The sequence below is a fragment of the Gopherus flavomarginatus genome, chromosome 1, assembly GCF_025201925.1.
Source record: "Gopherus flavomarginatus isolate rGopFla2 chromosome 1, rGopFla2.mat.asm, whole genome shotgun sequence".
In the NCBI taxonomy this organism is placed as follows: domain Eukaryota; kingdom Metazoa; phylum Chordata; order Testudines; family Testudinidae; genus Gopherus; species Gopherus flavomarginatus.
The window spans coordinates 345,003,459-345,026,946 of record NC_066617.1 but is presented as its reverse complement, the minus strand read 5'-3'; the positions used below and the strand labels follow the sequence as shown (position 1 = coordinate 345,026,946).

The window sequence follows — 23,488 nt, the reverse complement described above, 5'->3', positions numbered from 1 at the left end:
CTAGTTAAGCCGTGCAATTGCCCTCAAAGGAAATGGTGGAAATTTAATTGTTTGAGTTGCTTAAAACTGGAAGAGATAAAGCAGCAGAGAATGTACTACAGGAAACAGTCCTGAAAAGGCAGCAGTGGAATAAGCTGTGATCTAGAAGTTATTTTTCATCTTTGTAAGCAGAACATTCTTATTTTGGCAGGATAAAGAATCTGCATGCGAAAATAATTGAGAAAGATGCCATGATCAAGGTCCTTCAGCAGCGTTTGCGGAAGGATGCTGGGAAAACAGACAACACAAGTTTACGGCCTGCTCGATCGGTCCCATCCATCGCTGCAGCAATGGGTGCGCATTCCCGCCAGACCTCTCTCACCGGCAATCAGATAGCTGAGGAAAAGAAGGAGGAGAAGACCTGGAAAGGAAGCATAGGTGAGCTCCAATTTGAGCTAGGCATTGGCAGTGCAAATGGTTTCAGAGAGAGGACAGCTTAACAAAATCTGTCTGTGGCCAGAATAAGACTTTGAGGGGCAGCTTTGAAAGTGTGATTGGCCACCTTCCACAAACAGTTTGAGCCACCACCCTGTGTGTTCAGGCACAGCTGTACTTGCCTGACAATCATACCCAGAGGAATGCAGGCTGTGTATGCACATTTAATGGGAATAAATCCTACTCTGGGCTAGGAAAAGTTGCATTAAACTAGAGAGCAGACAGCACTTTGGATAGGAATTTGCAATGTAATATGGCAGGAAAAAAAGAAGGCATGCCATTTTGGGCTGTGTGCAAAAAGGCATTACAGTCCAGCGATAGCCCCTCTCTGCATGGCACTGCTGAGACAGCAATTTCAGAATGCTGTGTTCAATGTGTTCGATGTCAGAACAATGTAGGCAAACAAGAGGGGGTTCAGAGAAGAGCAGTTGTTCTGAAAGGACTGATGTATCAAAAGAGGTAAAAATGACTATCTGTACACCTTGAGGAAATAGTTTCTGAAAGTGTCATGGGAACAACATGAACACCAAAGAAGAGGAAGAACAATGCCGAATATAATGAGTGGTGATGGGATCAGAGGAAGGGTCTGGTGCTTTTATCTGCTCGTATAGGCTGCGGGAAGCAAATATGCATGGATTTGAAAGTGGGAGAGTGAAAGATTGGCAATAGAATCTTCATTGTATGCTCCTCCCCTGCCGGGTAGCCTGCAGAAGCTCCTCTATCCCAACTCTGCAAGGTTGGGCCTCCATGGCTCTAGGGAGCGATGAAAGGGGTGCATGACAACTGCTGTATGAGGCGCACTTTACTCTTAACCAGTCAGCTGTGCTCCTTTGAGAACCATGGAAGGAAGGGGAAGTTGGGTGGCACCACAGTGGTGCCAGCACACTACTGAGTATGTGCTGAGTCTCCAAATTCCTCATCCCTGAGGTGAATCTCACACCATTCCTGAGCCCTCTTTCCCCTCTAGAGGGTTTTATCCTGGACTCAAGAGAAGGGACCTTTTAAGCTGACTGAGCAAAATCTTCCTGCTAATGAGATCTAGGAGGCTCTCTCTCAGGTGGAGCCTCCCCAGGTGAGTAGTGGACACCTCATTAGTGGATATATTTAAAATTATGCTGCACCAAAGCCCTGGAGAACAATCCTGCCCTGGGAGGAGGCTGTGCTGAGGGATCTAGCAGGGCTTCTCCATCTCTGATTTTACTAACATGATCGTTATTGTGTTTCTAGGGTTGCTATTAGGGAAGGATCATCACGACCATTCCTCAATCCCTGCACTGCCTCCCCTACCTCCCTCTTTGTCCTGTGCAGCCTCCTCCTTGCCAGTCAGCGCCTTCCATGCTAAAACAGGCAGCAAAGACAGCAGCACTCAGACTGACAAAAGCTCTGAGCTTTTCTGGCCAAACACTGCCTCTTTCCCAGGCAGGGGAAGGCTAAGCACCACTCCTTCGAACAGCCCTTCCCTGAGACACACAGGAGCCAAAGGCGCTAGAGATAAACTGGGTAAGTGATTCCAACCTTTATGGTACAATCAGTGCATTATTATTATGGTGACTTGTGCTATATAGGTGCATGAGACAAATATAAGTATAGAGAGATGGCTAGATAAATATAAGTACTTCTAAGACAGATAGATAAATTGTTGTTGGTTATTATCTCAAGAAAATCAAAAGCATTCTTTAAGTCAAATTTAAGAGAGAGATGTGTGCAAAACCACCTGCTTTGGCCTTGCAGACTTTTCTATGCAGAGTTTAGGTTTTGTTTTTTTTTTACCAGTTTTCATCAAGTTCCATTAATTTGCTGAAAGGGGAAATTTCAGCATGTACAGTTATTTGTGGTGCAAAAAGTGACATTCCAGCCTGGGACTGGTCACAATATTTCTCATCTTGGACACATTCCACATTTGTTCCCACATCCAGACAAACATTTTTTTGGAGAATTTTCCCAGTTTACACTATTTTGGGCAGAAGAAGCCATTTGCTTCATATTTTTATGAAAACTTATGGGAAAAGTGAGCCAAACCTACAGAATGGTTTACTTTTGTGTGAAAACAAGGGACATTTGATTTAGAAATATTTTTTGACGGATGGGGACTGTTTCTATACAGCCCTAGTTACAGGAGACATTTGTTTTAAAAACATTATTTAAAAAAAAGACTGTTTCCTACACGATCCTTTATTCCCCATGAAAACAAACCCATTGCTGTTAATTGAAGGAGGTGCAGTCAGGTAATTTAAACCCTAAATTTAGGCTTCAGGAAGGGAAATAAGACGGGTGTAGAGTTGTGTTTTCAGCCTTTAGATACTCTTGTGACATGGGCAATAGACAGATCAAATACGTGGATTACAATAGTATCTTGGACTAATTTTTCAAAATGCTGTGTGACTAGAACTGTTATCGCAGATAAAGAAAAAGAATAAAAACAACTTTAAAAATATTTAGGGATTCTGCACTCAGTTATATTACTATAGATCCAGAGTAGCTGCACTGAGAAGCTTCCTCAAGTAATGATAAAGCCTACGGCATATTGACATTTTTCAGATACAGTGAACACTGGGATTTTGGTGCCCAAATTGAGACATCTTAAAGGGGCCAAAGCTGAGCCACCCACTTTCTAAAAATCAGGCCTCTACAAGGTGTCCACAGTCACAAGTGTCCTGAAAATCTTGGCCTGTATGTTTTCCAAAATTCTGCTCTAGGGTTTAGTTCAAGCCCCTTTTCAATTAACAATGAATTAATCCTTTAAACTTCTCTGTGCTTTAATGATCTAAAAGGTTCTTCCTGCTTTAAGAATCTGAGGATTCTTATGGTGATATGGCAGTTTCAGTACCTAGGTAGGCATTTATTGTGTTTATTAGCAACACAGGGGAAGAAACATTGTTAAATGTCATTTTTATCTTTACCATGTCCCTTAAATCACGCTATCGGAGGGGTAGCCATGTTAGTCTGGATCTGTGAAAACAGCAAAGAGTCCCGTGGCACCTTATAGACTAACAGACGTATTGGAGCATGAGCTTTCGTTGGTGAATACCCACTCCGTCGGGTGCATCCGACAAAGTGGGTATTCACCCACGAAAGCTCATGCTCCAATACGTCTGTTAGTCTATAAGGTGCCACAGGACTCTTTGCTGCTTTTAAATCACACCGTGTCCAATCCTACATTCTTTGCATGCTAATTAACCTACTCACCTCAATGGGATTCCTTTGGTGCACCAGGAGTTCAGGATCAGGTTCTGCTATGGAATACACCCCAGCCCTTCTTGGTGCAAATCCAGTTTGCCACAGAGAAATTCAGATGTTGCAAGTGGAAGGAATTATATTTTCAAATCGCAAAACTGAAACATAAAAATAAGAATTCTGTCCCCGAGGGCATAAGTGACTGAGGAATTGTTGCATCCTGGCAAATGCCAGAGGAGCAATCTCTGATGTCACTACTCCAGGGATGAATTTGGCCTTAAATGTTAAAAAAAAGTATAGTTAGAGATTTTCCCCAAAAAATATTTTGAATGTGTTTTAGACTTCTTGATGAATCTGGATTTCTCTCCTCACTGTCACAGAGAACTCCCCCAGCCACGGGAAGCTGTCGGATAGCAAAGGCCGAGTAAGCAGTTTGGTCCACAAGCCTGAATTTCCTGATGCCGATATGATGGAAGTCCTCATCTGAGGAAAGAGTGACCTTCCTCAGGATTTTGTGCAGATACAGTCAAGTCCAGGGAGGCCAATGTTGTGCAAATCTTAAAAACTAAATATACGAGTTTGAAGAAAGTCTGAGCAAGACTGAGTCTGGAAGGAGCCTAGAGGCTGAGATGAATAAGACTTTGAATTACAGAGGGAAAAGAAAGAGATGTAAGCATGAAATGAAGGATGCTGAAGGTGCACGTGAATGGCCGGAATATTCTGACAACAGAAGGTGATAAAGAAACATGGATTCACAAAGAGATAGTAAAGGAAATAGGAACTGCATTTTCTATTGTAGCGAAAAGGTATCTTTTTACCATTTGCAACAGTGTTCTATAATGCTGTTCTGTGTTACTCTCTAGCTACAACCAAGACAGAGACTGAAATCCTGGCTCTGTTGAAGTCAGCGGGAGTTTGTGAATTGCCCAGGAGACATTTAAACTTTTCTCAAATGAAGTCATTATTCATAATTGTTCACCAGATTATTTTAGCGAAAAATTCTTGGTCAGTAGATTGTGCACAAAGCAGTTTGTTTTAAGTATTTGTTTCAAGCCAGGTTGGTTTGTTTTGATTGGATATATAGGTCTTTCCTGATTGGATGAGTGCTGCTCTTGGGATCAGGTTTCCAAAGCATACACTCATGTTTTGCAAATTCTAAATTTGCTCAAAATTCACTGTTGCCATGAGCATTTCTTTGCTAGAATTTACATAGAAGATGCATGTAAAAGGGGCATAAACCCTGTCAAAGCAATTTCTTTTACAATTTTGGTGACTATTCAGGGAGAAATGTTGAGCGTATTCCCTCAGCTCTAATGCGTAAAACACACACACACAAAGCTGTGTAAGCAGCAAATTGTACGTACATTCGAGTGCTAAAAGTTTTTACTCGTGAGGGCTTGGAGACAATAGGCATTCAGGATGCTCAGCACCTCACAGGGAACAACATGGTGCCACTGTAGATGTATTCTCTGGCTTATTAAAATACTTAATAGTATTAATCAAAATACTTAGTATAGTATTTTGCAGTATCTGTTGAAACTGCTTCAGCATTGTCAGTGGAGCAAATTCTACCCTCCAGTTGTAACTGAGGGTGAATTTGAGCATGTACTGGCAGGCAGAGTTTCAGGCCAGGGTTACTACAGTGTTTGGGGACAATTACTGTAGAAGTTTGAGAGGAATGTGGAGATCATTGACTGATTTCAGCCGAATTCATCCAGATTTACTACTTGCAATTGAGATCAGAATCAAGCCCTTGGATGTATATTAAATAATAACAATAAATTAGTCAATACATTTAGTATGAGAAATAATAAACCTCCTCGCTTAAAAATGGATTTCCACTGCACGTGGCACTGCAGTTCATTCACCCAATTGCATAGCATGGATCAGTTTGTTGGTAAGATTTCTACAGCACTTCATAGCTGCCTGTCTGGGATGTTTACATTCATTTTAAAAGACAGCCTGGTTGTGTAAATGAGAAAGGATGTTTCTGAACATGCACGGAAATTCTCCTAATCCTTTTTTCCTTATCTTAAAACAGGGGTTCTCAAACTGGGAGTCGAAACCCCTCAGGGGGTCACCAGGTTCTACATGGTGGGTTGCAAGCTGTCAGCCTCCACCCCAAACCCCGCTTTGCCTCCAGCATTTATAATGGTGTTAAATATATTTAAAGTGTTTTTAATTTATAAGGGGGGGGGGGTCACACTCAGAGGCTTTCTGTGTGAAAGGGGTCACCAGTACAAAAGCTTGAGAACCACTGTCTTCAAGGGACCAGCCCTTATATAAGTAGTCATTCCTCACACAAATCGAGGTTACAGGACTGGGCTCGAATTTTGATTATGACACACGTGCATGTGTGTTGAGAGGTAGAAGATTTAACATTTCTAAGTTCACCAGGTTAGGGTCCCTGAGGGATATTTTGGTGGTGAGTTTGTATATTTCCACATGCATCACCATTGCTGTCTAAATGATCATTCCTTAGAAGTTACATTCACCCCCCCATGCAGAGGAGCCTACACAAGACCTATGCCCCACTTAAACCCTCCCAATAAGGCTTAAATGGGACAAAAGTGGTACCTGTTCTAAGTAGAAAGATCCTTGTCCTGGCTCTCTGCACAGGGGTGAATTTCATCCTCCTTGATTCAGCCAGAATTTGGTTAAATCAAAACACGTTTTTGTGGAACAGGACTATGTCTGCAGAGTTCCTCAACAGGGGCTATTAGTGCTGAAATGCACCTTTTCATCACTTTGATTGTGGGACTGCTCAAAGAAAGGGCACAAGAATTCTCTCTTTTTTTTTTTTTTTTTTCCACTCAAACACAGCTGGAGATTTGTTCAAACTAAAAAATAAATGGCTTCTGGACAGAGCCCAAGTTTTGAAAATGTCCCACCAAAGTCTAATAACTGGGAGCCTAGAAACTCCCCGTGCACTAATCTTGGCTCAGCCACTGTTTTGCTGTGTGTCCTTGGGCAAGTCAGTCAGTCTCTCTGGGCCTGATTCATCACTGTGCTACTCCAGTTTTACAAACAGCGTCGCTGACCTAAAATGGGAGGAGCGCCGTGTAGCATCAGGCCTTGTGTGTTTGAGCAACCCTAGCTGTAAAACGGGGATAGGAATCCTTTCCTTCCTATCAGGGCGGTGGAGAAGGTTGGTGTTTGTGCGGTGCTTCGATGATGCAAAGCGCCATATAAATAAGTGCTTAGTGTTATTAACCCCAAAAAAATCTCCCTAGGAGAAACCATGTGCCCCTCGTTCCCCCCCCCCCGCCCCCCGGCCTAATCCTACATTCCTTGTTCACCCCAGACTCCCTCAAGTTAATGGATTTGAGGCACTTCAGGAATGCAGAACTTGGCTCCAAGAGTTTAACTGCATCGTTGTTAATGGTTTGGTTGTTTACTGCTGAGCTGCCATCTCTCTTCTCCACTTGTTTTCTCCCAAGATGAAACATTCCTCATTTTAAAATGTACCTTTCATTGGTGTAAGGTGTGGCAGTAATTAAGGGGATGCACCTCGGCATGAAACCTAACACTCACACACAACTTTGCTTCTTTTATTCCAAATGCTGGTGGATAGATGTTGCTCCTCGCCTTTTTTTTTTAAAAAAAATAATCTTTCCAAATCTTTGAATTCTCTTTTCCTACTGAAGTTAGGAATGAATATGGCCTTGAGATGGGGGTGAGGGTGATTTTGCAGTACTGGTGGTCAAAGATTCAAAGTGTGCGCAGGCACCTCTTCCGCCTCGCAGGGCTCAGCACTTGCTCCTCTGCTGGTGGAGGCAGGGCTGGAGTAAATCAGCCCCACTCCAGACAGTGTTTATTTTCCCACTAGGGGGTTTACTTGTCAATATTTTCCAGCTAGGCTTCAGGGAAGGCCCAAGAAGTTCTCCGCCAACCCAAAGGATACAAATTCACAACACAGAAAAGGGGAAATACCTTTTCCTACCCTCTTTCTGGGGTTGGGTGACCTTGGTGTTGGCCCTGGGATGCCAGTTCATCCCCTAAACAGGCACTCAGGTAGGTAGCTTCCCCTGTAGGGAAGCGAGCAGCCTTCCACCATGGAGGAGTCCTTTCTCCCTGCTGCCACAAGCCCTGCAGCAGCTAGTCTCTCCCCCTCCTCTCTCACCAGCGGAGGGGTTTTTAAAGGTTTCAGGTGTCCCTAGTGGACCTGAGGTAACCCCTTTTCAGCGTATAGGGAAAAGGGCCTTTATCACTCGAGGGCTCACCTACCTGCCTTCCACCTCTCTCTTCCAGCTGTCCAGCCTGACTTTGTCACAAAAGTCACCTGTTTAGATGCATTCATGTGTTCAGGGCTGGTCCAAGGTCATGTGGGGAACCCTCTTGCAAACACTTACACTGAGCTCTTCCTACCAGCCACGAGACTGTGGAGACTGCAACCACTTTCAAGTCTGCTTCTGCTGAAAACATGTTTCAGAGGGGTAGCCGTGTTAGTCTGTATCAGCAAAAACAATGAGGAGTCCTTGTGGCACTTTAGAGACTAACACATTTATTTAGGCATAAGCTTTCATGGGCTAAAATCCACTTCATGAGATGCACAGAGTGGAACATACAGTAAGGAGATATAAATACACAGCATATGAAAAGATGGGAGTTGCCTTACCAAGTGAAAACTTGTGCTCTGAAGGCGTGCAGGTGCCACAAGCCAGCCATGTATCTGATACACATGGAGTAGTGCATAGCAAAGCGATACTTTTTTTTATACTAAACAATGTTGTTACATCTATGCACTTATATTTCTCTACACATATAAATATTCATATGTCAGCATCTCCCCCTCTCTAATTTTTGCACTTGTTAAACCAAGAAATAGGGTATGTTTTTAAGTATTAGCAGCTTTGCCTTGCAAAGCAAATGCATAAACCCTTTGGAAGATGTTACACAGTTTAATATGCATTGTAACAATAATTCTTTTTCCTCACTTTGTTAATTTAAATGTTTTAAGAGCATATGCATTCAACGTATGGCCTCTATCTGTCCTCCATACGGTCTTGATCCTACAACCTCGATTCACATCAGTAGTCCTTGCTCAAGTAAGCAGATGTGGCAAGATTGCACCCTTAATCAGGCATGGATCAGCAGAGAAAAGGGAGTAAAAATAAAACTACTAGTGATAAATATTTCACCAAATGGACCTTGGACCTTTCCCAAGGAATAAGGATGCACAAAAGCTTTGTAGTCCTTTTGTTTGCTCAGTATTTTATTGCTAGCTATACTATTTCCTTTCAGGCAGAACTATTGAATAAATGCTGTACATATATACAACTAGTCATCCAGAAAAGATGGTGTTCTATTAACGTGCATGATGGTATTGTTTTCACACAATTATATCTGCTAGCGGTATAACCTTGCTTCTTTTGGTCACTTAGAATACAGCTCTCCCTCTCTCTTTATATATATTTCCAGCAATTCTTTAAGGATCCATCCCTCCAGTTTCAATACCCAAAGGTGTGTTTACAATTGATGCTGCCCAGGATTGTAGTCATCTGCAGAAAACTATTTATTTAGATAGCTTTTGAAATAAACGTAGAGGGTAATTCTTCCTGGGTTTGTTGAACTTGTGACATTTTTCTTTTCATGCAAAGGAAGGCAGTGGATCTCTACCCAAAGTTAGAGCATTAGTGGCAATATGTGTAAAGTACTACTGTTAGTAAATCAGTTCACTTAGCCCCAGCAAACCAGTGTAACTGCATTTCTACTGTTCTTCCCAACTGCTTGATTTGTATTGTGCTTTGTGGAATTGTGCTGTAGCCATTCCAGGTGATGTTGGTAACTGATTGTAAAATATTGTCATTTTCTACTGTTGTTGGTTGTATAGAATGGTTGGTGTACAGTGTTGTACAGCTGGAGGGGTGTTTGTACATATATGGGGAAATGAAGAACATTATGTGTCACTCACAGCAAATATTGATATTGTTGGTCAGCCAAAGATTTTCCTATTTTTTGCTGCTTAAACTTGTGCCTTAATATTGTATATAATAAATGTATAAAATGTTTCCTTCCTTGAGTTTCCAGTGTGAAATGTATTAGATCTATGAAAAAAACACCATGAATTTTTAAACCATTTTCTGTACTTTTGCAGGCCACTAAAACTGGAAAGTGATGGCTCAGTTAACTTCAGATCATTTCCCCTTTTTCATAACCCTAAACTATTGACATCGTTGCATACTGGTGGAGAGGAGGTTGATTGTGTCTCATCTGAAAGACAAAGACTATACAGACTCCTTGTACATGGCAAATTCTTATAGATAGGCCTGCAAAGCGAAGAGTAAAAACAAATAAAGGAAAAGAACCTAACCATGACCCAGCAAGCATGAAGAATGGGATCAGATAGAATTAATTTATCTTCTCTAGTTGGAAGGCACTTCTTCATTTCACAGATAAGGCCTGATTTCTGCTCCCATTGTAGTTGGTGACAAAACTCCATCTGATTTCACCAGCTCAGGACTGGTCCCTTATGAATTAAAGTAACAATATCTATGCTAAATTTATGAATGGATTATAAAATGGGATTGCCTGCATTAACTAGAGACAAGACTCAATGACCGAAGAGGTCACTTCCAGCATTATGTCCTATGTAAGTAATAAAGACCATAGGCGCAATTCTGTGTGGCTCTATGGATTTTCGAGAGTGCCCAACACTTCCCAGGATCAAGACCTTCGTAAGCACAGTTTGTTGGAGTTTTTTCACTCAAGTGAAAGAAACAGTAGGGAAAAAAGTGCCACATGCGTGAGTATCTTGCATTTAATAACTGAGATCTGCTCAGCCAACTCTCACATGCTCTTGAATGAGTCCATTAAAATTTTCCTGAAACTACTCCAGCGGAGCGCCATGTATGTAAGGTATGAAAACTATGAAGTGTATCTTCCCATCTGCTTGCCACATTCCACCCTGGCTCTCCTGCACCTGTTTTTAAAAAGAAAAAACAACCCTGGAATTAACATGTCAGAAGATACACAAGGATGTCATAGATACCAGCGTGGATGGCATCCTTCACACATCGCAGCAGTCTCATGTCCCGCATACTCAACACAGGTTTCAGTGCCACACTGGGTCACCTATCTTAGCACTCTCTCCAAGATGCAGCAGCTGTATCTATTTTTAGTGCAGGTGGGCTTTGCCAATAACAGCAAGAAGAAATTAGGTAACAGGCTTGGGCCCACAGAAGAATCTAATTTGTTGTTTGAAAAGAAAAAAAAAAAGCTGAAGCCTGGATTTTGTAGCAAGATTTAGGACTTAGCTGAGTGACTTGAGATCATGTTAGTAAACTAACCAGTCCAGGAAAAAATGGAATGAAATGTGTAGGAAAAGCTGTATAAAAGATGTGTCCAGCTATAGACCAAAATGGATTTGATCCTATTTTGGAATGCCTACAAACACAAGAGCTTCCCAAGCTGCCAGCCAAATAAGGAGGATCACTGAGGTACCAAAATAGCACCATTGGACTGTGAGTTAGGAGACCCCAGCTCTATTCTCATCTTTGCCACTGACCTGCTGTGTGAACTGGGCAAATTACTTCACCTCTCTGAACCTCAGTGCCCCAGACGGTAAATGGGAATAATGATACTGACTGGGAGAGCTGCAGGTGAAAAGAAACACAGAAGGACGAAGTGGTGTTGGCGATAATCCATTCACTGTGCTTGGCAGTTCTACTGCTTCCTTGTTGCCTTGTTCCTTGTCAATATGACCGATTAAGGTGTCTTTTACAAAACAAAGCCGTAGCTCAGAGTCCAGCTAGTCCTCCCTGGGTGTAACAATTTGCTTTCGATATTTTGATTTAATCACATCTACTGTCATTCAGATCTTAATTCTGGAAAGTGCTCTCACTCTCTCACCCAGATGTCAGAAATTGCTTCATTGATAAACAGCTTCAGAATCTGCCTCTATTGTACCGTGTTGAGTCATTTCCTCTCCTTGAATCCACAGGAAATGGTATAAGCACCATGGCTTGAGATATTTAAAACTCAGTGTGACAAATGCAGACTGAGACAGTGGCCAGTGCAAGACGCAAGCTGGCCCTGGCGGGAACAGACTAGGTGACCAGAGAACTTCTAGGAGCTTGCCTTAAACCCATGAGCCTTCCCACTTTACCATACAGTCGGCTCTCGTTGCAAAAACGTGCTATTTAGGGTGCAGTGCTGCCGTTACAACAGTGACTTGCATGTAGCTCTCCTATGCCGGGAAGCACTTCCATCAGACAGCAATTAGGGAAAACGAGGAATAGTGGGCAGCAGCGTTACATCCGCGGGTAAGCCCAGTACAAGAAGAGCAGTTGGCATCATTTCTGTTCTGTATTAATGGTAATCCGTCCCTTAAGCCATGGCTTTGCAGGCAAGTGAAACTAGCTTAGACTATACCACACGCTCAGAATACAAGAGGGCCAGGAATTAGATGACACTAAGGCTGAAAGACCCTAGGGCATTTTGTCTCATAGCAGCTACTTCAGCTTTAGGTGAATAAATATCACAGCTCATAGTCACCAGAGGATCCCTTGGCTCTTCAGCACAGAGGGTTAAATGCCCCATTCCCCTACCCATGCAGCAGTCCAGTGCACCACTTTTAAGTCCAGGAGTAACTTCACTGAAGTCAGTGGACCTACAGAGGTGTACACATTATCAGAATCAGGCCCAGAGAGTATCGAATTCGGGCCCAGGCCTGGAAAGTGCTGAGAGTTGAGAAGCAGCCGAGAAGGGGCACTCAGCACCTTGCAGGATCTTGACTTTTCCTGAGGCCATTCTGTAAGGTGCTTTGAAAGCCACTGGGGTTGTATCAATGCAAGATCATTATCCATTACTGAACATCAGTCCACAATGCCCAACAGTTTCCAGCCGTTCCTAAAGGAAGATCAGCGCCCCATGAGAAACAGGGCACTTCGTTAGGTGTCAGTATGGGTGTGGGTGCCTAGCTATGGGCATCCAGTTTCAAAACTACAAGCAAATGGCCGGCTTGTTGCCCAGTCCTCTCCTGCTGTATTTTCAGTTACAGATTGGATGTAATTAGTAGTGATGATTTTGCCCTGCAAGGTGAGGCAATTTCTAAGTCTCCCAAATGTAAGATGTCAATGTACAACCACTTGTCTGGCAGAATTAGCATTCAGGAAGCAGCAGCAGCTGATGTTCTAAGGGAAGGGCCCTGAGCAGGGACATTTATCATTACAAAAGAAGCAGGTCTGACAAACAGAGTCTGCTCCTGTCAGTTTTGCTCTGGTTGTGCAGTGTCAGAGCTCAACTAATAATTGACACAGGCCTTTTCTAACCAGACTGACTGTAAAACAGTCCCTTGAGCACCCTAACTATTTCGGAAAGGGTTTAGTTACCAGCCTGTTTTACATTTCCCAGGGTGACCCATGCAGCTTACACAAAGCAGAGTCCTCAGCAAATGGCACAGCCGTCTATTTCAGTAAGAGGTCTGGCATAACTGAAATATCATTACACGCCACATGCTAAATTGCTGCCTGTGCGTCACTTGTAATGTCACCAGGAGCCTCTCAGCTAGTTTCTCAAACTTCTCACTCTCAAATTAAAGAAAGAACAGAGAGAAAAAATGTCTTCAGCTCCAATATAGCTCAGCCTGTCCCTTCCTGAGTTCGCCACATCGGTAAATCTCTGTGCAGCCCTGCACTGCTGATGACTAGGGAGAGGCCTTTAATCTTGCAACTTTCTTAAGCACTGGCTTCTTGTCAGCTAAATGGATCAGGGAATGTTAATGGTGATAGAGGCCCAGATCCTGAAAGGCATTTAGCGCCTAACTCCCATTGATTTCAATGGGAGTTGGGCACCTGAATAGCTTTAAGGATGTGGGGCACAGAACCTCCCATATCAAAGGTCAGCTGTTCAAATCTTACACTGGAAACTTTTTGTGGCAGGTCCCATGTCTTTATACTACAGCTGCAATGAAAAAACACATATGCTCTGGGCTCCCAGACAATCTGGTCAAGAAAAATATATTTGATCACTGTGAAATAAGCTTTCCGGCTAAGTCCAGTTCCTAATGCCTAAGTCTCATTTGCATCAAGGTAGATCAGGAGTAATTCCACTGAACATTAATGGGCTGGTTTCTGGTTGATTTTGGGGCTACTTTGGTGATACACAGCAGCTCTCTAGCTGCCCGGTTATGTTGTGTTTACAGCTTGGCCTACCAGAGCAGTGCAAAGTAATCAGAGCGTACTGGAGAATTGGTCCAATGGAATTTACCATAAATAATACAGTTTGCTATAAAACTGGTGTGAGATCAGAATCAGTCCCCTTTGTGCCCGCAGCAGATATGGGTGTAGAGCTGATCAGACAGTGGGGAATTCATTGATGAGAGCTTTCATTACTTTGCAGTCTCTGTCCATTTGGCTGTGTTTGTGCCTCCTAGCTTTTCTGAGAATATTTGTGCAGCTAGACTTTCGCTCACACAAGAATAGGGGAAAACCTGTTCTTCATGCAATTGACTGTGTTCACATGCAAAAAATAAAATAGCATTCATGCCCAACTGGGGAGGTGAGCCTCCCCTATTGATAATGTTTCAGTCACCCAATCAGGGAACAGAAAGCCTATCATGTGATGTATGTGACCAATCACACACTAACTGGGAGTAGCTGAAGGCACAGGGATTGATTTGAGAACAACCAATTGGCTGAAACACATTTGCATACATCACTTGCTGTACAATGAGGAATAACAAACTAGCACAATCTAGATTCTGTGCTGCATTGCCAGGAGGTACAACCCAGGATGAAGGTGGGCAAGGTGGCTTTTCACCACCTATGTGCCCTCTAGATTCTGGGCTACTAAGGTCCTTCACTCAGCTCCTAGTGTAAGTTAAAGCAGCCACAGGGCTGCTCTAACTTCAGCAGTCTTCCCAGAGCTGTCTATGGGCTGTGCAGCATCCCCAAATGCCCCATAACTACAGCTGCTCCCCTTAACAAGGGACCAAAGACTGACTGGACACAGAGCCAGAACTCTCACTCCTTCAGAGGTCTCTCTAAGCCAGTTCTGAGGCACAGTTTTTGGAAAGGCTGCATTGCCCTGACCCATGCTGTGCTTGTTCAGTGTATGAGCACAAGGCTCCAGTCCTCAGGGTTGCAGCAGAATCACTTCACTGTATGCAGTGTGGCTCCCACTGACATTTAATGCAGCTCCCAACCTGAGTGATATGGAGAATAAACAGTTATAATGAAAGCAGAGCCCAAATCAATGTCCCAAACCTTTGGGGAGTTTTTAATGGATTCAGCTTTTCCCCTGGCCCGTACCACTCTCATGGCCTGAACCAAAATGCAATCTGGATCCCAGCACCCACCGGTTGGGGAGGAATTGCTGGATCTGCACTCTGCCGCTTTGGCCCATCTCTGACTAGAATCACGTTCATTCACAGTCAATTGGCTCTTTGCTTTCTGTTTGCAGAGCGGTGGACTTTCCATTTCCTTTCAGGCCCCTGGCAGATGTGATATAATCCTGGTTTAAGGAAGGAAGGAAATGAATCCTAGGGGAAGTGACCTGGGCACTGACCTAGACCAGCGATTCCCAACCTTTTTCTTTCTGAGGCACCCGTTATACGCTGTAAAAACTCCACGGCCCAGCTGTGCCACAACAACTGGTTTTTGGCATATAAAAGCCAGGCCCAGCATTTGCGGGTAGCAAGCCTGGGGCCTCATGCCACGGGGCCTCCGTGAAGCTAAGTTACTCAGACTTTGGCTTCATCCCCAGGTGGCAGGACTCAGGGCCCTGGGCCACAGCGAGTCTAACACTGGCTCTGCTTAGCAGCCCTCCCCCTCACCCAAAAAAATCTGCTCATGGCCCCCCAGAGTTCTGGTTGAGAACTGCTGTTCTGGAGGGATCAGGCAGCAAGAGTTACAGGCCCACCCACCTGGGCTGGGATACAGACTAGTTCCTAGAATTGCCATAGGTCAACACTGAAGCTGTGCAGGGCCGGTGCAAGGAAGTTTCATGCCCTAGGCGAAACTTCCACCTTGCCTCCCCCCCCCCAAGCTAACTCCGCCCCCTCCCATGGCAGCTAACTCAGCCCCCCCACCCAGGGAGTGCCCCCGCAGCAGCTACCCCCCCCCACTGCAACAGCTAACCCCTCTCCCCCCCGTTCCCTCACAGCAACTAACCCCACCCAGGGAGACTACCCCTGTCCCCTCATGGCAGCTGACCCTACCTGGGGAGACCTCCCCCCTCTGCCCCCGCCCCCCCCCGCCATGGCAGCTAACCCTGCCTGGGGAGACCTCCCCCCACGGAAGCTAACCCTGCCTGGGTAGCCTGCCCCAGTTCATCTCTACTCCACCTCCTCCACTGAGCACGCCGGCGCTGCTCTAATTCTCCTCCCCGCCCAGGCTTGCGGCGCTGATTGGAGGAGACTTAGAGCAGGGCTGTGTGCTCAGCGGAGGAGGCAGAGTGGGGGGAGGAGCTGTTCCCCTGTGCGCTCCCTCCCCCGTTACTGCGGGCAGCCCTCCCCGCGCGCCACCCCCAGCTCACCTCCACTCCTCCTCCTCGCCTGAGGGGACTTTTAGGTGCCCCCAACCACTAGGCGCTCTAGGCGGCCGCCTTGTTTGCCTAAATGGTTGCACCAGCCCTGAAGCTGCAGCGGCTAATAATGATACCGGCCAATGAGCACTTGACAGAAGGAATAGCATAGCTATGGCTGGTGGGGGGATGACCCTATCACATAGCTCATCTTAAGTAAAAATCCCTAACTATAAGCATTAGGTTCAGACGTTCCAGATACATTTATAGTTATTTTGCATTAAACACTTTAAGGGAAACAGAACTGAAGGGTCTGTTCACCAAAGAACTTTCTCTGATTACTCAATACGCCGTTTGACTCTCCATTTATGGCTGAAAAATTCTACATATACACACACACACGGCTCATGCATTGCCTGGAAATGCAGTTAGGTCTCTGCAGAGCATCGAGGGGGAAGCAGATGAACCACTAGGAATTCAGAACTTCCTGTGTGACAGCTGGACCTGGAGCAGAAAATCAGGGCTACGCAGCAGCCAGCTTCGCCGTCAGTCTCCTGCCTCCTACAGAACTTGTATGTTAACAGCCAATGCAGGCAAAGTCTTTCTGGATCTAAACATTGAGAAAGACCAGCATTGTTCAGGGCCTGACCCTGATGGGTGCTGAACAGAGGGGACCCGCTCTGGGAGGATCACTCTCTACCCACACACAGCTCATCTTGTCCCCCCATTTGACCTTCTATGAGCTTGAGTCTCCGCAGGTTAAGAGGGAGTGAGCAGAACGGGTCTCAACCAGAGTGAGCTTGAGTCTCCGCAGGTTAAGAGGGAGTGAGCAGAACGGGTCTCTCTCTCTGTCCTCAAACCTGGAGGCCTGAGTTCCTGCAGACACAGAATCAGATGGGACAAGCCTATTAGGTTACCTAGGCCAGTCCCCTGCCAGTCCAGGATTGCGCCCTACAGTATATTAGCTAACCTACTTTTAAATTGTTCGGTTGATAGAGTTACCACCATTGTGCGTGACCACAGAGTAACAGATTTCTAACGGGCATGGTCATCAGCACCCATTTCCCTGTTTTTAATTTAAGCTCATTACTCTTAGGTAAATCCCTGTAGACATCCTTATTTGCAGGTACTACACCTTTGCACACGAATGGACAAATCCAACGGTAGGCTGAGTGCAGAATCTGGCCAAGAGCTGTAAAACCCAGCTCAACTTTTCTGTCCGGCTATTTGTGTCATCTTGGATTGACTAATGATAGGCTTGTAGTTGATGCTCTGGCTTGGGACTCGAGAGAGCTGGGGTCAGTTCCAACCGCTACCACAACCCCCCTGTGTGACCTTGGGTGAGTCACATAATGTCTTTTTAGAGAGACAAGGTGGTTGAGGCAATATCTTTTATTGGACCAACTTCTGTGGGTGAGGGAGAGGCTTTCACGCTTACAAAGAGAAGAGCTCTGTGTAAGCTCAAAAGTGTGTCTCTCTCACCAACAGAAGTTGGTCCAATAAAAGCTGTTACCTCACCTACCTTGTCTCTCTAGTATCCTGGGCCCAACAGGGCTACAACACCACAACACAACATGGCTTTTGTCTGTTTGAGCTGTATTGTAACTGCTCGAGGGCAGGAATTCTCTTATTATGAGTATATACAATGGGGCCCAGATATAAGTTGAGGCTTTGAGATGCAAATACAATAAAAATAATTAGCTAATGCGACTGCACAGCCACAGGGTGACAAGTGAAAATTCACATTATAACCAGAGCTGCTGAATGCAGAAAAATAAACCAACTGAAAGCTGACCGAAGGGGGAGGAAAAGCTGAGGGAAAGGAATCAGACTGAAAAAATTAGATGCTAAAAATATAAAACCTACGTTATGTTGTTATAGCAACGAAAATGTGTGTGAGGGGGGAGAATGCTAAGAGGCTCCCATGTCCCTTGTGTTAAGATATCTATTTAAGCTGGTGAGCATTTGGGTGTCAAAGCAAGCTGTTCTGCCATGTACACGGCGAAGCCTGTCTGACGACCATCAAGAAGGACCAAACCATATGGTGTGAAATCCTGATAGAAAGTGTAACATGAGCCAAGCAGATTGGAACCGTAGGGAGGAGCGGCTGTCCACTTGGAAAGCCACACGCTAGCTTGACCCACAACTGAAATTAGCTTAGGCTGCAAAATCTGAATCTCGTTTATGGTTGTTCAAAGCCAGGGCTCTGAATTGGGTGCAACTCTGCTCTAAAGTGTAAAAACAAACCAGAAGTTGAGTCCTGGTACAAACCTATGTATTTTAGAAAACAACAAAAATATTAATAATTCATTAACCAACACACCATATTAGCTAGTTTGTGTCGCTCGCATCCCATTATCATCCATTGATTTGAAAGCGAAAGGCCCCAGTGTGTCTGACCCTCATGCAGATGTGTGGGGATGGCTGGGCAGGTACAATGAGCCTTTCTCACTGCTCTCATCCCCTGTCTCTTCCAACAGGTTCCTCCTCTCACACCATTCTAGCATCTCAAGAGTGCAAATCACTGCAAAGGGAGCCAGGCAGAAGTGGGGCCATGACTAGTCTTCCCCATAGCAGAGGTGTGGAGCTCAGGAGATGCTCTCACTGGCCCAGACTCCCAGCGGGAGCATGGACACAGTGCTGTCTCTGGATGGCATATCCTGCACCCCTCAGACCAGGATGGGGTGGGGCACTTAGCTAATCATTTAAGCTGTATGGTAACAAGAGCAGAGCTTGGATGGGTCAGTAGAAAAAAGGGAATGATGAGGGTGTTGAGTTGCAGGGCACTTTAGCATTTAGACTCAGAGTCATAGGCTTGGATGGGACCACACAGGTCATCTAGTTTAATCCCCTGTCAAGATGCAGGATTTGTTGGGTCTAACCATCCAAGACAGCTATGGAGTAAGCCAGTTGGTTTATGCTCCACTCAGGGTCAGGGAAGGAATTTAGGTTCATCTTGTAGAACACGATTTGACCTAAAGTGTTGCCCTTGTGTCTCATGAGCAGCCCCGAACTGCCTAGTTTAAGGAAAGACTGGTAGAGGGTATAAATAGGAAGGGGCTTACTATGTATATGTCTGTCTCTTATGGCAACTGTATTGCACGTTATGTGGATTTAGGGTATGTGGCAGTATTTATCATGCAACTATATCTTACCCTGCTCTATAATAGAGGTTGGACAGTCTCTCCCCTTTGCTGGTTGCACTAACCTCTGCCCTCACTAGCTCGTAACTTGAGCCTCACTACACACCTGCCCCCCGACCTGCTTCTTTCATCCCAACGTAGCCCCCATTCCCTCTCCTTTCTCTGTCCCTTAGTTTAGCTTCTCCAAACTCAACCCCACTCCCCCCACAAAAAAACCTCAGGGAACGAATACGCCATTTGCCATCACCATATTGTTCACTCTGCTAGACTTTTATAAGACTGTCTTTTAGTCTATGTTTGTATGGTGCTTACCACACTGGGGACCGGTTCTTGGCTGATCACTAGGGACTACCATAATAAACTCAATTAACAATTATACTAATATCAACTGAAGTAATGACCTTTCAGATGGATTTGTTACGCAACACACGTATGGTAGGTTATTACATACCACATAATACAAATGCCTGCCAGTTATAAGAGGTGCACTGGCCTACATTTCTCCCAGAGTTCTGTTCCCTCATGTTAAGTTATAGCCCACAAGACCCTGCAATAGTACAAGCCATCATTTGGCATAAGCAGAGAGGAAACGTGTCACACCCGTGATACATTTGTTCTGTGTCTTACTACAAGCTAGGAAGGTATCCTTCATGGACCAGTACCTGGAATGCTAGTATCCAAAATAACAAGTTAAGAAACTGGGACAAACTGACCTGTATAGAGTTTTGTAACTTGCAAAAATCATCCTATAGATACTCCAAGCTGAAATGTGTAACTCTGGACGCACACTTTCTGTGAAAGGGGAACATAACGCTTGGTGAGCTGACTTCCTGAAAACTGGTAGCACATTGAACCTTTTTCCTGTACTATATTATTATTAGTTTAAAGCAATAAACTTGACTGACAATGATTATTTGGCCTCTTGAATAGATGTTATAATGAACCAAAGTGCGGTCAAGCAATTGGCTATACAGGTTACCAACACTATCGAGGGAGAAGTTTAGAGGTACTTTTCCTGATCCACCACTGTGTTACTCCAGTTTCACACCTGTGTAAATCAACAGCAATTGCATTGAAGTCAATGGAGTCACTCCAGGGTAAAAGGCAAGGAAGTGTGAGAACTGTCAGCTATTTCCAGAGAGAAAGATTGGTTGGTTGAGATGAGACGGCTATTGTCCCTAGAAAAAGGATCTTTCCACTGATGTCTGAGAAGCAAGCTTTCATTCTGGACTGAAAAAGGAAAAGCATACTAGTATTTGTGGGAGAGAGAGAGACAGGTGGGCCTGAGGCAGTGCTAAGGAATTTTAAATCTATTATACAATAAATGACTGAAATAGCAGAAAGGGAACCCAGATGTATGGCCTTTGAGAGCACTTGTCCGCACAGCTCCAATGCTCACCTGTTTTAGGCAGAGGACATTGTAAAAATGCCTTGAATTTTAATCTGGCAAGTGAGCAGAAAGACATTTCACATGGGCAATAAAAAAAATGCCTCTACACCATAGCAGGTCCTATTTTAGACTGGGTGGGCTTTTCATCTGAGGACATGCTGAAAGCCTGATCACATTACCCAGATTACTGTTTGTACCCAGGCCATTTTACCTTCTGTTACAGGGACTTACCACAGCTTCCCTGCAGACTCCAGGGTGAGGCTTAATAGCCTTTTTGCTGACCTCTGACTACTGTGCTCCAATGTTTCTGGCAGCATGGTCACTCTCCTTTCCTGGAATAGGTACCTGATATTCCTCAGCACTGGGATTGCTAGTGACTGACAGGCAAATAAATACTTCCCTACAGTTACAGTTACAGCTACAGCGAAGTCCAGCTGCAGTGGAGAACGTTACAAATGTCCAAAGCATTTCAGGGAGCTGCATTCCCTTTCTCATTTACCATGTAGAGGTTAGCAAGGCTGGCCACTGGGCTAGGGAAACACTGGAACCTGAAGAACTAATTTTGTTTAGGCAAAATCTGCATTTGCACACACAGCTCTGGATTTGCATGAGCAAAACAGGAAAATCCACATATAAATTGAAAATTGGTGCTTATGTGATTTTGTGACTTTCATTTGCCCGTTAAGTCAGCCCATGTAGCTGCTCAGAGGCTGGGATTCCAAACAGCTGTTGTATATGCCTTTTACTTCATTTAAAAAAAAAAATTCAAAACACCTTTTTATATAATAATGTTTCTACCAATTCCCAGAGTCATTTCCCAGTAGCTTTGTGAAGTAGTGGAGGGTGCAGTGCTTTGCACACATGCAGTTACACATTCAAATCCTATCTAAGAGGTGAGGTATGGTCTCTTCAATTTGGAGGCAGCATAGTCTAGTGGATAAAGCACTGGATTGGGTCTTAGGAGACCTGGGTTCTATTCCTGGCTGTAGAATGAACCTGATGAGTGACTGACCTTGGGCAAGTTGCTTCACCTCTAAATTCCTCAGTTTCCCCTTCTGTAGGATGGGGAGAATGACACTGATCTGCTTTGTGAAGCACTTTGAGCTCTACTGATGAAAAGCACTATATATAAACTAGGTACTATTTTTTTTTAAAGCCATCAGCTTCCCTCATGGAAATGTTATTAATCTCAAGATTTTCCCATGTGAAAAATGTTCTTTTACTAAAAGTTCTAACTAGAAGAGAATTTTTGGACACACAAATTTAAGACTCTCTCTCTCACTCAAGCCTAGCAAAAAATACCTAGCCATTTCTAGACTGTCCCTTGGGAACTTTCCTTTGGGTCTGATCGTGCAAGGTGCTGAGTGCCTTCTGTGAAGTCCCATTGGCTTGGAAGACCCATCCAAGATGACTGACACTAAGCAGAATTGAGCCTTTTGGCCTTACTGTGCTTCAGTGACGCACAGATTATTCTGGGCTTCCGCTCACTACTTTGTGTACTGGTTATCTGCAACTGCAGCTGGCAGACGACATTCAGATAATCCATTATTGGATGAATAACTGGCTCTGATAGGAACCAAATTAGCTGCTAAACTAAAGAGGCATAAGCAGATAAACAGATTGCACTTGCGGGAGGTTGCTTTCATACGTTTTTTTTTTTCATTCATCTTATCGGATATCGGATGCAAAAGATAAATAAAATGTTGTTACATAAAGTTAACTAAAAGCAAGAGGAAATTTATTCTATTCCATGTAATACAAAGCAGCTTTTTTAGTGCAATGGCCTGCCTAAAAATTGTACCCCATAATGCTCTATAGAATTAAATCATGTACAGCCATTAGCCATATGTGTATACAATAACACACAATGTGTTTTCAATGACAGGGTGTCATAACCTTAGTCCCAGATTTGGACCTTAGCGTCCAAAATATGGGGGGAGCCAAATGGATGGAACTGGCAGAAAGCAAGAAAGCTACTGTCAAGGGGAACGATTACCCCAGGGGGCACACAGACCATAAACCCTACAACCGAGGACAGCCAAAGACCCCACATACCACCCAAGTAAAGCCACAGATACCCTACCCTTCAACCTCACCAGTCTCCAGTAACTCACCTCGGCCCAGTGACCCATCAGATGGAAGATGCTTTAAGTGTAATGAACTGGGACATATCAAGGCCAAGTGTCCCAAGAACACCATGCGAGTGCAATTCATTACACCACCATCACACCAAAGATCCCCAGGCCCGGATGCCTCTCAAATACCCTTGGAGCGAAGGGAAAATTTGAGAGTGGGCGGAAAGAAGGTTACTGCGTGGAGAGACACGGGGGCACAAGTGTCAGCTATCCACCAATCCTTCGTTGACCCCAAATTCATCAACCCAAAGGCCAAAGTTACAATTTACCCCTTCATGTCACAAGCTGTAGACTTGCCTACAGCTCAACTGCCTGTCCAGTACAAAGGCTGGTCAGGAATTTGGACTTTTGCAGTCTATGACAATTATCCTATCCCCATGCTACTGGGGGAAGACTTGGCCAACCAGGTGAGGCGGGCCAAGAGAGTGGGAATGGTTACACGTAGCCAAACCAGGCAAGCTTCCAGACCCATTCCTGTTCCTGAGCCGTCCACAGAGGCCCCGTCTGTGTTACCAGAGACCCAGACAGAGGTAGTGGACCCGGATTCCATGCCAACCACTGAAACAGCCACAGCATCTCCAGTCCCAGGCCCGGAACTGGAACAGCAACCAGCACCAGCAAGTGCAACCACATCTTCAAACTCAACGCCAGAGGGCGCCAGCGAGCCACAACTGGCAGAAGCAACAGACAGCCATACCCAAAAGGCT

At 44.6% G+C, this 23,488-nt stretch overlaps 1 protein-coding gene across 5 annotated transcripts in view; it reads left to right on the top strand.

The window, feature by feature from the left end:
• Positions 1–9,639, top strand: part of AMOTL1 (angiomotin like 1) — a 147,479-nt gene extending 137,840 nt beyond the window's left edge. For 4 of the 5 annotated variants that reach the window (XM_050940752.1, XM_050940777.1, XM_050940786.1 and 1 more), the window contains 3 exons: positions 191–417; positions 1,702–1,974; positions 4,029–9,639. In XM_050940752.1, the coding sequence (XP_050796709.1) occupies positions 191–417; positions 1,702–1,974; positions 4,029–4,135 (607 nt within the window). In that variant the 3' untranslated portion in view covers positions 4,136–9,639. The remainder of the gene's footprint in view (positions 1–190; positions 418–1,701; positions 1,975–4,028) is intronic. The other variant, XR_007772619.1, reaches the window with a different exon arrangement.
• Positions 9,640–23,488: the final 13,849 nt, after the last annotated feature.